Below are 16,866 nucleotides of genomic sequence, written 5' to 3' on the forward strand. Positions count from 1 at the left end.
AACATCTGTAGTTGAAGGTTAATTGTTTTCATTTGATGTTTAGAAAGGGCATTTTGTACATGGTAGCAATATCTAATTCATCAACTTTATGGTTAGACCTTGGGATTGTGTTCTTTGATTTCGTTATGCTTAGCTCTACCTAATTTCAGTGTTGTAAATTAATGTCATACTGATTCCCTCTGTTCATGCAACTTTCTATCCTTGATTTAATTGGCTGGTCAGTACGAAAGTGGGCGGAGTTGTCAAAGATAAGATGTGAGTGAGTTTGTAAGCGAGTCAATCTAAGAAAATTCTTTGTAAATTCAATGTGTTCCATCTAAGAAAATTCTTTGTTCAATTCAGTTTCTTCCATCTGCGAAATGTGTTCGAAATTGTATTTGTGAATTTTATATTTTTAGACTTACAATAAATTCTGAACTTTAAAACGGACTTATCAATTCACAACAGTATTACAACATGTGCTAAATAATAGTTACCTGTATGTTATGAAGTTATGAAATCAAATATGAGTTAATGCCTAGAAAATCATGAACGATTTTCACTTAGCATCGTATCTTTTGCGAAAGGTACTCTTCCAAAGTTTTACAAATTTGACATGTTTTTGTTTTTCTCATAATATTACGTACAGAGTTGTTTACAGGATCTCGGGCAACAGTTTTTTTATCGGACCGGTTTAAAAATTGTTGATCTCGGCCATGTCAATAGTTTAAGCGGTCTTTTAGATTAGGAATTCCCCTCGATCTAAATTCCTCCTTCTCATCGGAAAACTGGCTGTAGAGAAGGACCCCCTATTAGAAAGTGAAATTCATAGGTTGTAAAGTAGGATTCCCACTACGGATAATTGACTTTAGAGTACTAGTATGATTTCACTTCCTCCAGAGTAGGTATTCCCACTTCTTATTATCTTGCTTTTATTTGTATTACCAGATTATAAAAAGCTATGGGGAAGACCTTACATGGGCAACTTTTATGAAACAATATCTAATTCCACAAGTCATTAAACTACCTTGCCAAAAACCTATATTTTGAAATAATGCTTCGTATATTCATAGCAACCCCGAATCCGTTTCTTATTCGGAACTGGTCAAATTACTGTAACAGTGTTCTCTAAACTGGCGAAGTAGGGAGTTGATCCTTTTGTGGCGGATTCGAATCCGCAGCGGAACGTGACGATTGGTCCTTCGGACGTGATGCTATTAGTCGCCCTTTGTTGCAGGAGGTGCTGAAACAAAAGGGATACCTCTTAATCATTGCTCAAAGGCTTTCGCCGATAACAGGTTTAATTTCGCAGTCCTCCACCAGCAAATGGCAGCGTCTTATATGAGTGAAAGGGCATTAAACAACCAAACGAAATGGACCAATACTCAATCAATTGAGACAATATATTTCTTAAACCATAACAGCGGTCATTAATTTGTATCCGCTTTCATTAGGATATTAATTATGGTCTGATTTTCTATTCTTTTGTCCGTCCGTCCGTTTGTTCGACTAGATGTAACTATTAATTAGATTCTAGACAATACTAGGTCATATTGCTCTTCTGAAAGTTTAATTTTATGAACTTTATGAACGCATTCCTCAGAGCACATGAAATGATTAAAATATTCTATAAAATGCATATCCCAGGATAGAAATTTAATTATTAAATTCATTGTTCTAGCTCAAAGCATCAGACTTGCAAGTGGATATACATCTGCGATGGGTCGGGTGGAGATCATGTATAACGGTACGTGGGGAACTGTTTGTGATGACAACTGGGATAACAGAGATGCTGCTGTAGTATGCTCAATGCTAGGATTTTCGAGGTCAGATTATTATACTGTCGTAATTAAATTTTAAATTTTTATTGTTTTTTTGTTTTATCTGAGGTTAAGTAACTGAGTATTCTCTAATGACGAAATAATCACATCAATAGTACTGAGAGGAAAATTCAGTAATGCAACATGGAAATACCCCCCCCCCCCCCACCCCACCCCACCCCAGGTATTTAATTGTCTTGTCATCCCATTACTTTTATGTAATCCTAGTGATCTTGCTCTAGGCTTTCGCTGTAGTTGAAAGCAATTGAAAGACAATGCACATTGAGTGAGAGATGCCATTTATTAAATGATAATAAGTATATTACACAACTATAGTTAAGGGGAGATACCCGGGATATTTCCTTAGTACAAAGAACAATAAATTTAGCAATGGTATCTCCCCTGTTGCAAAAAAATCATCAGTTTAGCAAACATATTTTGACAAATAAAAAGTACATAAACCCCAAAGTTGTCATAACAAAAAGCTGCCAATAATTTGACAAAAGTCAGTGAAAGTATTGAAACAGAACAGTAAAGTTGACAAAACAAAAATTTGCCACATGGCAAGTAAGAAGCCACAAGCATAAATAAAATATTAATTATAGATACAGGGAGCATGATCCCTTTACACAACTTTCCGCTTAGTGTACTACCCTCATACAATGCACTTGCAGCGCAAGCGCTTTGCTTCGAGTCCATCCCCTACTAAGATAGAAGACATACAGACAACTCAGATCAGACCCCTCCTATCATGTAAAATAAAATAATATATTAAATAGAGTAACATGTTTTTATCGTGGAGTATGAAGCGAGACGGGGGTGGATTAATTTCTTAAAATGATTCTGTGAACTTGATAACACTTTTAGATCAGTGAAAAGACGACATTTTGTGTCACGTGATTTGAATACGCACTACGATTGGACAATAAAATTTTTTTCTCAAGGAGAATACTAATTTCACAATAAGACTCAAACAAACATGAAACCAATATACATCATATATTACATAAAGGCTATTATTTACAATAATGCTGTGAAAAGAAATAAGTCGTATTTAACAATAGAGATGACGGAAAATGAGATATTGTCACAATATAGTGAAACCACGGTAATGTATTATTTTTAACAGGGACAATTCGGTGTCCTTTAAAAAAGCTTTCTTTGGACCAGGATATGGACCAATATGGATGGACCAGGTGGAATGTTTAGGAACCGAGAATAATTTATTTCAGTGTCCCAGATCAGCTTTCGGTGAACATGATTGTGGTCATGGCGAAGATGCTGGAGTCGTCTGTTCATTGGGTAAGAAAAAATGCATGTATCAATCACAGAACATGATTCACAGTTAAATTTGGTACTGAACATTAAGACAGTTTAAATGTTGTGTTGCTACTTGTAGGTGTTTCAGAATATCTTAAAATCCACAGGCTCTTTAGGACAGTCCCCTAAATCGTCGCATGTACAATCCTAACCAAATAATATATCTTATCTATTTTTCATCTACTACAAATTTACAAAGTATTTCATATTAAAAAAGAATAAAAAAAAAACCTGCGAGACGATCATGAAAAATTCATGAAATTTCTTGAATTTTTCATGAATTTTATTCATGAAATGTTCATGAAGATCCTATGAACTTATTATGGGACATTTTCAAATCATGAATTTTTATTCATGAAAGAAAATTGATGAATATTCATGAATATTTTTTTTCATGAATAATTCATGAAGAGTCATATTCATGAACATTCATCATTTCAAGAATGTCCAATAATAAGTTCATTTGAACTTCATGAACTGTTCATGAATAATTTGATAAATTTTTTCATGAATGTTCATGAATTGATAAAATTCATGAAACATTAGCATTCATGAATATTCTTGCTTATTTGTAAACAAAAAAATGCAATATTATTATTCATGTTTATTCATGAAAATGCATGAAGTCATGCTTAAAACAGTAACAGTTGATGTTTTATAATACAGCATCTTGAAAGATTTCACAGAATTGTTGTTTGTTTTCCAACCATGGCAACAAAATCTTTGTTAAAAAACTTAAAATAGACAATTCTGACATATCAAATCATAGTAAATGAATAATGTAGTTTATTCCTATTAAAAGTATGAAAAATTTCAATTCAAACGCAACTCTTTGCAGAATGTTTAACCTTACTTGGTCAAGAGGAGAGGGGGGTCCTTCCTCAGCATGTTTCAAAGTGTGTTTTAATGCCAGAAATTGAACAGTTTTTAATTCCAGTCTAGGAGAAAAGTTTGTTCAGCACCAGGGTATCAGCTTTAAGGGCTTAAAGCAGTTCGAGCAGAAATGGTCAATTCAAAAATCCTTATTGTCTCTCCATGTGGAATTTCCTGAATTCCTTTGATTGAATATCATTCATATTTTCATTTCTTTTTTTTTCTTTCTTTTTCAAGAGCTCAGATTATTTTGCAGCCAGAGTTTCTTGTCTTCTGCTCATCAACATTTGTGAACTGCTTCTCTTTTTCCTTCAAGAAGAAAGATTTTCTGAAAATACCCATGATTGTAAAACTTAAGACTTTTTTGTATTTTTTTGCATTTTAGTTTCATTTAATATTGCATCAGAGGCACTTCCAAATTAAAACATTCTGAGTGGAATTTAAGCCTATTTTCTTGGACCGCCATTTTGTAGATCAATCAGATCTTTGAATGTTTTGAGTCTCAGTCTATAATAAATGTATGTTATCAAAGACCTATGTATATAATAAACAAAAGCTACGTATTTAAGTTTAATGTTTTATTCGAGTTGGCAGGTATTGTCCACAGTGGTCTACACAACAGTGGGGCAGCCGGCAAAATGGCATACCCCCAACATCAACATAAGTTGTGCCCTCCCTGACGGGAAAAGTAGCACGCTGGGTTGACCTCATTCGTGCTACGGACACATTTCAACACAAATTATCTTTTATAATTATATTATTTTGCTTTAGCTTTAAATTGTATAAGATACAATTTTCAAAGTCAACATCACATATATCAACATCAACCATCACATATATCAACATCAACCACAAAAAGTCAACAAAATCAACAGTTCAATGGTTAAATTGAAGGTGACGATTTCGCCAATACGACCACTGTGAAGTATAGTTTACTGTCTTTCCCCGAACTCCTCGAATGGATAATTCGCCAAGTTGACCCTTGTCATGCATGGTATTCGGCCAGAGATCATTCCAAAGGTCCCAGAATACGGAAATAGCAGGCAATTCAGATCAGCATCGTTAGTCTCCTTCAACGAAATCTCTAATATCTGAAAAGACAAAAACAAAAACCCACAGCAGAAAAAGATTCTCAATAACATTTGCATAACTCTAATAAATTTGGTTTAGCCAAACCATGTAAAACAATGAAAACGTAATTTAAATAAACAAAAGGAGAAGGGGTATATACTTAACACCTAGCTCAAGGGTTGAGGTGGGAGGGTATTTAACAATACAAAATCATAAATCGGATACTTTCATCACCCACCTTTCGCTTTCATTGATGCATAGAAAAGGGGAGATAACCCGTAAATCTAGTGACTAAGTACCGACGCTGTATGGATGGATAAATAAATTCCGGCTTATCACATTTATTAGTTTTTTCCACAAAAAGGAGGTGAATGATGACATAGAATAATAGGATAGAGCTTTGATAACGGCGCATATTGTGAGATGAACTCAAATATGCGGTATTATCAAAGACCTATGTATATAATAAACAAAAGCTACGTATTTAAGTTTAATGTTTTATTCGAGTTGGCAGGTATTGTCCACAGTGGTCTACACAACAGTGGGGCAGCCGGCAAAATGGCATACCCCCAACATCAACATAAGTTGTGCCCTCCCTGACGGGAAAAGTAGCACGCTGGGTTGACCTCATTCGTGCTACGGACACATTTCAACACAAATTATCTTTTATAATTATATTATTTTGCTTTAGCTTTAAATTGTATAAGATACAATTTTCAAAGTCAACATCACATATATCAACATCAACCATCACATATATCAACATCAACCACAAAAAGTCAACAAAATCAACAGTTCAATGGTTAAATTGAAGGTGACGATTTCGCCACATGGGCACCGTAGGTGCCCACCGCCACCTGGTGGGGGTAGGCAACTTCAATTTAACCACCCACCATGGACTCCTAGCCTACTCAAAACCCTCAGCAACCCATCCATCGTGAACATCACTCTCTCATTGCCAACCCACTTTAGAACTATCCTGCATTAAAATAATTCTAGTCTGACCCTTCAAATTAATTGGGTCTAACGCCCCCCCCCCTCCTGAATTTATATCTTTCCAAGTTACTAGTATATTGCTTTGGGTCTCAGATTCCATTATCAATATCCAGCTGGCAAGAGAGAACTACTACCTGGACTAATGTAAGAAAATTGTGTAGAAAATACGTTTTATTTAGATCCCCCCCCCCCCTTTTTTATTTATTTGTTTATAAATTTGAATTTTATTTCTTATTTATTTATTTTTTAGGTGATAAAATACTTTCATGCAGAGATGAGAAATAAGATGAATGAGCACCTTTACTCTTTAACCCCCCCCCCTTTCCCTTTCCCTTTCAGCATGATTATGCTATTCCTGAATGTTGTCAATAATTTTAAAGGTGTTCACATGCCCAATTTGTAAACTGCAGAACATGTTTTGTGATATTTGGTAATGTATCTTGCCAGTTCTGAGGGAATGATGTTATACATGTACCACTTATATTGAAAGTGAACTCTTCAAGGACCATTTAAAATTGATTCAATCTTGTATATAATAAGTACCTTACAAACCAAGACACACAATGGAGGACTTTGTATTTACTGCTCATTTGTAAATGTAGTTGGACTGCAGCAGACATTGAAGGCACATATGACTAAATCCTTCATTCTAAACCCCTTCCCAGCTGATGCTCTATCAAAAATGCATGATCTTTTCACACCTTAAGCTCCCCCCCCCCCCCCACAAAAATGTGTCATGGAATGGGTTATTTAAATAATAGACTTCAAAATCTTATTAAGGCTGTAGAAAATGGATATATGATAAAGAGCATAAAAGTTAATATGTTTAGTCAGTGGAAACCTATCCTATATCTAATACCCTAAAATGCTGGAGAAGTTTATCTAATCTTAATACTATGAATCTTGTAACTCCTACACACATGTATTTGTATCCCCTAGCTAACCTGTATTTGTACCCACTAGCTAATGCATGGATGTAAACTGCATGTACATATATATGCACCAACTGATGCATCTTAATCCCATATGAGATAAATTTGTAAAGTAACATAAAATAATCAAGCTACATGTAACTGCTCAGATGAGAGAAAAACACCTAACATATTACATGCAAATGGCACCTGGGTTTGAACTGATGTTTTCAATGGGAAAATGCCCCCTGAGATATGCATATGTGTCTTAATTTCCAACAGTAAGCACATACTATTAAAAAGAAAATATTGTAGGAAATGGTTTGGATTGTAACCTAGCCTGTGGAACAATATGTGTTACCCCCCCCCCCCCCCTGCTGTTAGGTAGTTAGGTAATCTCGCCTTTAGTGCTTATTAGTGATAAAGAAAACTAGTTACCTAAACAGTTTACCCTTTGCAAGTTTAAAACTGTGAATAAAGAATTTTAACTAAAGCAACTTTTATCTGTGTGAAATAGCAAATCTCAGAAACCAACACTGACAAAAAGCCCCAATTTAAACCTTATAAATCTCATTATAACCCTTTCTATTTTATTTATTTATTTATTATTGTTGCATGACCATTCATACAGCATATGCCATATTAGGAAAATACATAGAAAGTACCAGCACTGTGAGCTGTATTCAAATGAGCCTGCATTGACTGTAGCAACTGAAGAACTCTGTAAATTGTCCCTCATTCCCAATGCCATATTGAATGAGTAAAATTGGTAAAAGTTCAGGAAATTTGAGTTGCAATTCCTATTTTAAGGTTAATTTTCCCCAATGAGAAAGATAATGTTAATTATGTTACTTTCCTAGTACTCTTGACAATTTATTTATTTCACAGTGCTTCAATTAGCCTATAAATTATTATTTAACTTCTTTTTATAGTCTTTTATTTGTAGAATTGTATTTCAATACCCAAAGTTCTCTTCTTGTATAAATATTAAACAAGTGACAAGACCCGTGTTTTTAGAACATTGTTAGGAAATAAAAGCCATGCTGAAATTAATCTCTGTGTAAATAATCAACATAATCCATATATAATAAATTACTAAAATAAGTTTACCTGATTTTTCATGTTAACTTAAGATGGTACAAAACTTTTCATTTACTAAACACAACTTTATAGGATGAACAAGGCCTTTATGCTGTTAAGGGGTGAGAAGACATTAAGGAGGCTAGGGGGTCAACAATTATTAACCACCAGATAATTTAAATTTTGATATATGATATCTTAACCTGTCAACTATCATTTGGCAAAGAAAAATTTCATAAATTTTAGTTTTAAAATTTGATCAGTTATATCTTTATTGAGCTCTTCTTCTAAAGGAGATCCAAATAGCCTAAAAATGGCCACAACCACCCAGCCCCTTTAAATGTATGTGTTTATATTATGTTATCATCAAACCTTCTCAATTAAGGTAAAGGCGCTGTTAGAGAAATTCATGATTATGCTCATGTACACTGGAGATGGCTTCCAAGGAACGAACAGCATGGCCTTCTTTTATTTCCTTTATGTATAATTTTAACTACACCATTGACCAAAATGACAACACAAATGCCCTTCGCCCCGTCTTACTTAATCTGAACCCTTTGATATATATTAACCAGCAAAATAGTAGCTAGCCTTGCTATATATTACATGTAGTTAATTAAAATAAAATTTGGGGAATCCTATTTATATCAACTGTTACTAATGAACCATTGAGGTCCTAAATTACTATGCCCACATTGTTATTGTTCTTAAGAGAAGTGATATCCGAATAGGTGAGGATGCTGCTGGTCCTAATATACATATTATGTGGATTTGACAGACAATGTACAATTCAACTCTGGTGCATGTTACCTAGTATGCCGGGTATACCTCCCAGATTTTACAGCCTGAATTGTTGATTGTAATGCTTCCATCCAACTGAATATTTTGACTCAAAATCTATTTACTTTTTTAGTCATCATTCATATTTACTTACCTTGAGTTTTGTCATATAGCATGTGTACAACTGTAAATATGTATAAACAAATACACATCTTACTTGATGTTTCATTCATATCATAAAATGCATTATTGTAATGCTACATTCAAAAGCACCAAAACTTGTTATTTATTTTACTTCAAACTATTTTATTTCACAAATGATTACTGCCTTTGTCGCAATTGCATATCTTTCATGCCTCTCTTTGGACCCTTGTTAAAGTTGAATGGCCTTGATTGAAATTTATATACTTTAATTAGAGTTCTGTCCCTTTGTGAATCTAGCTAAATAACATTTCTGAAGATTTGTCAAACATTTATTACTTCTCAATCTGTATTTTTTTTTTTATTTATTCACTGTTTTTAGGAAAAAGGTAGACTGGTATGGCACAGCTAGGGTAACCCTTAGGCTATCCTTTTTTTTTTTTTTAAATCACTCAATATTTTAAATAAACTGATAAATGCACCAAACCCAAAGTTTCAAAAGCATACGCATACTGTAAGAATTATAATTATGGATATTCCCATTTTTTAATCCCCTAAAGATAGGCTATGGGATGTAAGTAACAAAATATAGGCCACCATGTGTACGGATGTTTATTGGCAAATGACCTTGAATAACATGGACCGAATAAAGTTGAAATTCATACCTATTTTTACACTAGCTCATTTTGTTTATATATTATTTCACTAAGTAAGTTTTTATTCATTCAAAATCTGCTGATGAAGTCGGTTATTATTACCACATTGTAATCTTGTACCATGTGCCAGTGTTTAAAGCATGGACGGGTGGCAAATCGATCTGTTTCAATCCAATAAAATACTTGCCATCGAGCAATATCCATGTTAATAAGATAATCTGTTTTACATCTTTGACTGAAACTTAACTTTAAAAACTGGAAATTATTATAAAATATTTAACAATACAAAAACATAAATCGGATACTTTCATCACCCACCTTTCGCTTTCATTGATGCATAGAAAAGGGGAGATAACCCGTAAATCTAGTGACTAAGTACCGACGCTGTATGGATGGATAAATAAATTCCGGCTTATCACATTTATTAGTTTTTTCCACAAAAAGGAGGTGAATGATGACATAGAATAATAGGATAGAGCTTTGATAACGGCGCATATTGTGAGATGAACTCAAATATGCGGTATTATATGGTTGGATCCCAACTCAAAGCAAAGTTAGACAAAACTTTCATTAAAAAAAGACATATTAATTTATTTTACAAATAGACAGTAACGTTTACAGACAGATTTCTGACTCAGTGATTGCCTCCATTTTTGTCACTCACCAGTTATGAAGTAGATCGATCGTATATATAGTCTTCCTTCTTCATGTTCTGTTATTTTCTTAAAAAGTTGACAAAGGTCAGTGACTATGCAAATTATAGATCACAAATACCGATCCCTCCACTCTACAAATTCCCACTTCCAACATCTCGCGCGTTTTCAAGTTTGCGCCTATTCAAAAATGTACGGTAGAGCTAAGAAATACGTTAGTTTCGAATTTCCAAGATTTCTGTTTAAAAAAAATAACAAACACTATCTGAATAATTTTTCACTGTGAAAATACAAATTTTTTTATATCATAATAAGTTTTATCAATGTAGAATTCGAATTTTTTACGTCATCAATTATACATGTATTGCATTTTAGTTTCGTATGCAATATGGCGGCCCCCATAAACAGAGGACATATGACATGATAATATCAATATCTCGCCCTCAGACTGAATATTCTGAGCTGTGAAGACGCATAGGACAATTAAAAGTACAAAATACGTATGTGGATTATGTCATAGATACTTTACAACCATGCAGTCTGTGCTATATCATTTACACACGAAGCAACGGAAACTTTGTACCAAAATTAAAATGTATATAGCGTTTCGATCCAGGAAGAATACGGTACAGTACAGACAAGCGATATAATTTTTTAGTTGTTAATAAATATATTATAACGTTTTTTTCGAAGCTCACAAAGTTCTTTTTCCAGAATGTTTCATTATAATTCTTCCAACAACTTGTTTAAAGTTTGATGTAAGAGAAAATTCGTTCGAACAAAGTTGTGTGTAAAGCACATTATGATGAATATAACTGTTTAATTTAAATTATGAAGGAACATAAGTAATCAATTTGAAAAAAAAAATGTTAATGTCAATGCAGTGTTTGTTTAATTAAACAAATAAAAACACGAAATGTTTAGAGATTTCATGATTTATTTTTTCAGATAGTTGGTGAAAGAATGTTATTAAATATAAATTATACCATGGGCTTGTTCAACATTTGCATCTGCATGCAAAAGTTGTATTATGCGAGTAATGAGTGTTTTCTGTCAATCATTTTTGTCAATTATTTTATAATAGTCTTCATGAAAATTCATTAACATTCATAATACCTTGAACTCTACATTTTTCTGTCTTTAAAATGAAAATTACCAATATTCATATTATATATTCATCATTTGTTCATGAACTACATTTTATGAATATATTCATGAATAAAGTTCATGAACCATCTTTATGAACCAGTAATGAACCATTCATGAACACATCATGAATGTTCATGAATGATTCATAAAAGTTCCTGAAATTATGAATTTACCATCGGAGGGGAAGATTTATGAAAAAAACCCATACCCACCATATTGTAAAAACGACTCTTGGCGGGTATGATTTTTTAGTTTCACAAAAGTCAATGTACAATTTTCAGTCTTTCCATGATATAGTAACTGCGGGGGAGTAATTTATTGTACAAAAAAAGTGTTTTTTTCTTTCCAATCAAACAATTCCAATCTGCTTGTCTTCCAGAATAAAGAACGTTGCCATAATAGATTAATCAACTCCCTTTTATTTCAATTTGGAATAAAGATACATGGTGTCACCTACCTATTCCAACTTTAACAAGCTAATTTAGAGAATTTGTGTCCCCCGCTTAGGGAAAAAAGTAAACCATGCGCAGTTCGGGGGAAATGGGGGGGGGGGTCGGCTCCCCCTGACTGAATTTGTAGAATTATTATGAAATGTATACATGTATTCTGAAGCAAATAAAATATGTCAATATGGATATAAAGATTTGATTGCTTATTCTTAATTATGTGTATAGAAGATTCTTTTTATATGGAATATTTATCACACTGTAGTGATGATTTTATGAGTTTGTACAAACTAGACCTCGTAAATTTTTCATTTCACATGCTGAATACTATCATTCAGTAAAAAAAAAAAGTATTTCGGAAAAAAAAGAAAAGAAAAGTGATCGCTCGGGAGTCAAACTTGGAACCTCTCGCTTGTGAAGCGAGAGACATACCACTACACCACGGTACTGCTGTACATTGACGAAAATTACATGCAAATATGAAGTCACATACATGTATATATATATTCACGTTCGATATTGTCAAAATTTTAAACAATGCATGGTGTCTAATTTAACCTTTGTTAAACAGTTCTAATAGATGTAATAAGAATATAAAGTCCGCCGAGAACCTGTTTATACGTAAAAATGTCCTCATACCCCTGTGATAAAAATAGCGACATATCATACAATAAATACTTGTAAAACAAACGGGGCGGGACACTTTGAGAGAGATGAGGGAGGTCCTAGGGAGTTTTGGTATGAAATTGCATTGCAAAAGCTCCAAATCCTCTTGAAATATTGCCCGGAAAGGAAAGTGTTACACACAGACAGAATGTATAAATTTACGACCTTGAACTTTGACCTTTTAACCTCAAAATCTACAGGGGTCTTCCTTAGCCCACAAGGAGTTGTTTTGTAAAATTTCATTGCAAAAGCTCAAAGGGTTCTCGAGATATCGCGCGGAAACAAATTAGTGTTATAACAGACAGAATTTGCGAATTTATGACCTTGACCTCAAAATCAATAGGGTTCTTTTTTAGTCCATAGGGAGTTGCTATGCAAAATTTCATTGCGAAAGCTAAAAGGGTTCTCGAGATATCGTGTGGAAACGAAAGCGTTACAGACAGACAGAATGACGGACGGACAGACCCAAATTAATATCCCCCACTTTTTAAGCGGGGGACAAAAAATCTCAATTCCACCTATTCCTACTTGCAAATAACAATAGATGTTTAGATACTGTAAATCAACTTTTATTCGCGTGCGAGAAATTTTCGCGAAGTTCGCGTGAGCCTCGTCATCGCGAATCATTTCTCGCTGCGAACAGGTCCATAAAATCTCTGTATACATTAACAACAGATTCAAAATTAATCGTCGCGAACTATTTTTCCCCTGGTAAATCGCGAAATAAATTCGTAACGAATAAAAGATGGTTTACAGTTACTGTAGTTTATTTGATTTCACAGGAATTAGACGTCCCTTTTTAAATATACACTGTACCTGTTTTTGTACATTTTAAGACCAAAAATAATAAATTTATGAAAAATTCCATTAAAATATATGGATTGCAAGAAAAAGTTTTTTAGTATAGAAAAGTTTAGATTTATCAAAAAGCATTGAAATGGCTGAATTTTAGAATGAATACCGGTAGATTAAAGTGGAAAATATATGTAAAAATTCTGATTTATAGTTCTAAAATGTAAATATACCTATTCTCTATTCCAACAGGCATTCATTTAATATATGGTTAATTCTATCTATTCCAACTTCTAGAAAATCAGGTAGTAAAAGGCAAGATTTGTAAATTCGACTATTCAAATGCTCTTTTTAATTTCATGTTCTAAAATCAAGATTGTAAAGTTTTATTGCAACTCTGTTGGTTTTTTTTTATTTTCTAAAATCCATGTACTTGATTTAAATAAATGATTTGCTTATAAATCTATTTATCTCTGTCTTAAAATTTATAAAATACCGGTTACACTAAACCTAAGACATAAATATACATGTATATGAGTTGTTTTGTTAATGAAAAAGCAGGCCTTCAATTAATCGTGTGTTTAAATGCTATTAATTTTGTGAAAATTTTGTGATTTCTAATTAGATGCTATTCGGCTTGTAAATGGATCGTTGCCGTATGAGGGACGAGTAGAGATTAAACATAACGGTGTTTGGGGTACCGTATGCGATGACAACTGGGGTGAAAAAGAAGCAGCTGTTGTCTGTTCAATGCTTGGTTTTCCAAGGTAATTATGTTCCCCAAACGAAGTTGGGGAACATATTGTTTTTACTCTGTTTCTTATTAAGTTCTTCCGTCTTCAGCGGAAGACCTTCTTGTTAAGGTCTTCCGTCTTCAGCGGAAGACCTTCTTGTTATTCTTCGGTTTCTTTTTCACTTTTTTTCTTACCTATTATTATTCTTTTTTTTCTTACCGATTTTGTGCACGCGATTTCTCGAAAACGGCTGGATGGATTTTGATGAAACTTTCAGGACTCATGTAACATTACTTGAACTTGATTCATTTTTTTCCGTTTTGATGACGTCACTTCCGGTCCGGAAATATTGTCGATTTTATGATTTTTGAAGGGTCAGGTTGTCCGCGAACGTTCTAAAAACTGGCTTAAGATAGAAACGTGAAAATTTCAGGTATGATAGTCCTAAGTCTATAGATGTGCAAAATGAATTTCATTTTTATCGGAAGTGCCGCGCGTCGGCGCTCGCTATGGCCCGAAAATTGTCCTATCGCGAAGATCAAATTTTTTACAACCTTTTCTATGATATCTTTTTACTTTGAAATATTTTGTTATATCATATAGAACAAAAGAAGTGTAGAATTCCAAGATCTTTCAAATGATATCTCAAAAAAAGGGCTGGCCCCTAAAATTAAGGGACTGGAGGGGCCATAAGTTTTTCCTTTATATCTCAAAAAGTATTGAGAATTTGTAATACGTCAAAGAAGCAAAGTTGTTCAAAATTTCAAGCTTAATCTACGGGCGTCGTCAAAATACCTCCGACGACGTCACTTCCGGCCAAACCGGAAGTAGTCGGAAAACGCGTATTTTGGTCATTCTTGACAAGTTTTTGGGTATCTTGTCACTAGGAACATAAAAATAAATTTTCCGTCCGTCGTCGTCACTTCCGGTCAAACCGGAAGTAGCAAAAAATGGCTTATTTTTGCATTAATTAACATAGATTTTGAGGATTCAACCAATTTTGGGGCGTTATTTCTCATATTCGTTAAAAATGAAAACTACTTCCGGTCAAACAGGACGGAAGACCTACTCGTTGCTTTGCAACGAGCTTTGCTCTAGTTATTCTTAGGTTTCTTTTTCACTTTTATTAAGGTCTTCCGTCTTCAGCGGAAGACCTTCTTGTTATTCTTCGGTTTCTTTTTCACTTTTTTTCTTCTATATTATTATTTTTTTTTCTTACCGATTTTGTGCACGCGATTTCTCGAAAATGGCTCGATGGATTTTAATGAAACTTTCAGGACTTATGTAACATTACTTGAACCTGATACATATTTTTTAGATTTGATGACGTCACTTCCGGTTCGGAGATATTGCCGATTTTATGATTTTTGAAGGGTCAGGTTGTCTGCAGACTTTTTAAGAAATGGTTCTAGATAGAATCATGAAACTTTCAGGCATGATAGTCCTAAGTCTATAGATTTGCGTAAGGTATTTCATTTTTATAGGAAGTGCCGCACGTCGGCGCTCGCTATGACCCGAAAAATGACATATTGCGAATTTTCATAATTTTAGCACCTTTTCTACGATATCTTTTTAGCTGGAAATATATTGATTAAACATATAGAGCAAAAGAAGTGTAGAATTCTAAGATCTTTCAAATGATATCTCGAAAAAAGGGCTGGCCCCTAAAATTAAGGGCCTAAAGGGGCCGAAAGTTTTTTCTTTATATCTCAAAAAGTATTGAGAATTTGTAATACATCAAAGAAGCAAAGTTGTTCAAAATGTCAAGCTTTATCTAATGGGGTCGTCAAAATACGTCCGGCGTCGTCACTTCCGGCCAAACCGGAAGTAGTCGGAAAACACGTATTTTTGTCGTTCTAGACAAGTTTTTGCATTATATATGTCTCTGGTAGCATAAAAAATAATTTTCCGTCTGTCGTCGTCACTTCCGGTCAAACCGGAAGTAGCCAAAAATAGCTTATTTTGAAGGTTTTGATGCAAATTGAAATTATAAAGTCACTGGAGACAACTTAGCTCATTGCTTTCTTGTGTTGATGTCACTTCCGGTCAAAACCGGACGGAAGACCTACTCGTTGCTTTGCAACGAGCTTTGCTCTAGTTATTATTATTGTTTTTTTTCTTACCGATTTTGTGCACGCGATTTCTCGAAAACGGCTCGATGGATTTCCATGAAACTTTCAGGACTTATGTTACATCACTTGAACCTTATGCGTTTTCTTCTGTTTTGATGACGTCACTTCCGGTCCAGAGTTATCATCACTTTAATGGTTTTTTAAGGGTCCGTTTGTCCGCACGATTTCTCCTAAACGGCTTTTGATAGACACATGATACTTTCAGGTATGGTAGACCTATGTCTGTAGATTTGTGGAATGTATTTCATTTTTATCGGAAGTGCCGCACGTCGGCGCTCGCTGTGGCCCGAAAAAAGTCCTATCGTGAATTTCAAAATTTTTAACACCTTTTCTACGATATTTTTTTACCTGGAAATATTTTGTTAAAACATATAGAACAAAAGAAGTGTAGAATCTCAAGATCTTTCAAATGATATCTCGGAAAAAGGGCTGGCCCCTAAAATTAAGGGCCTAGAGGGGCCGAAAGAATTTTCTTTATATCTCAAAAAGTATTGAAAATTTGTAATACATCAAAGAAGCAAAGTTGTTCAAAATGTCAAGCTTTATCTAATGGGGTCTTCAAAATACGTCCGGCGTCGTCACTTCCGGCCAAACCGGAAGTAGTCGGAAAACACGTATTTTTGTCGTTCTAGACAAGTTTTTGCATTATATATGTCTCTGGTAGCAT

General features: G+C 34.0%; 1 protein-coding gene and 1 long non-coding RNA gene across 9 annotated transcripts in view; one reads left to right on the forward strand and one right to left on the reverse strand.

Moving 5' to 3' along the window:
- The window catches only part of LOC134263229 (deleted in malignant brain tumors 1 protein-like), a 41,906-nt gene that overhangs the window by 294 nt on the left and 24,746 nt on the right, over window positions 1–16,866 (forward strand). For 7 of the 8 annotated variants that reach the window (XM_062745542.1, XM_062745546.1, XM_062745543.1 and 4 more), the window contains exons 2-4: window positions 1,661–1,805; window positions 2,929–3,101; window positions 13,959–14,100. In XM_062745542.1, the coding sequence (XP_062601526.1) occupies window positions 1,661–1,805; window positions 2,929–3,101; window positions 13,959–14,100 (460 nt within the window). The remainder of the gene's footprint in view (window positions 1–1,660; window positions 1,806–2,928; window positions 3,102–13,958; window positions 14,101–16,866) is intronic. The other variant, XM_062745545.1, reaches the window with a different exon arrangement.
- LOC134263233 (uncharacterized) lies at window positions 5,885–10,151 on the reverse strand. The gene is made up of 2 exons (XR_009991215.1): window positions 9,909–10,151; window positions 5,885–6,189 (listed from the first exon to the last, which is right to left on the reverse strand). It is a non-coding gene; the product is annotated as an uncharacterized LOC134263233 (long non-coding RNA).

The sequence above is a fragment of the Saccostrea cucullata genome, unplaced genomic scaffold (genome assembly GCF_032062105.1).
Source record: "Saccostrea cucullata isolate Sc308-1 unplaced genomic scaffold, CSIRO_AGI_Scuc_v1 ctg2843, whole genome shotgun sequence".
Classification (NCBI taxonomy): domain Eukaryota; kingdom Metazoa; phylum Mollusca; class Bivalvia; order Ostreida; family Ostreidae; genus Saccostrea; species Saccostrea cuccullata.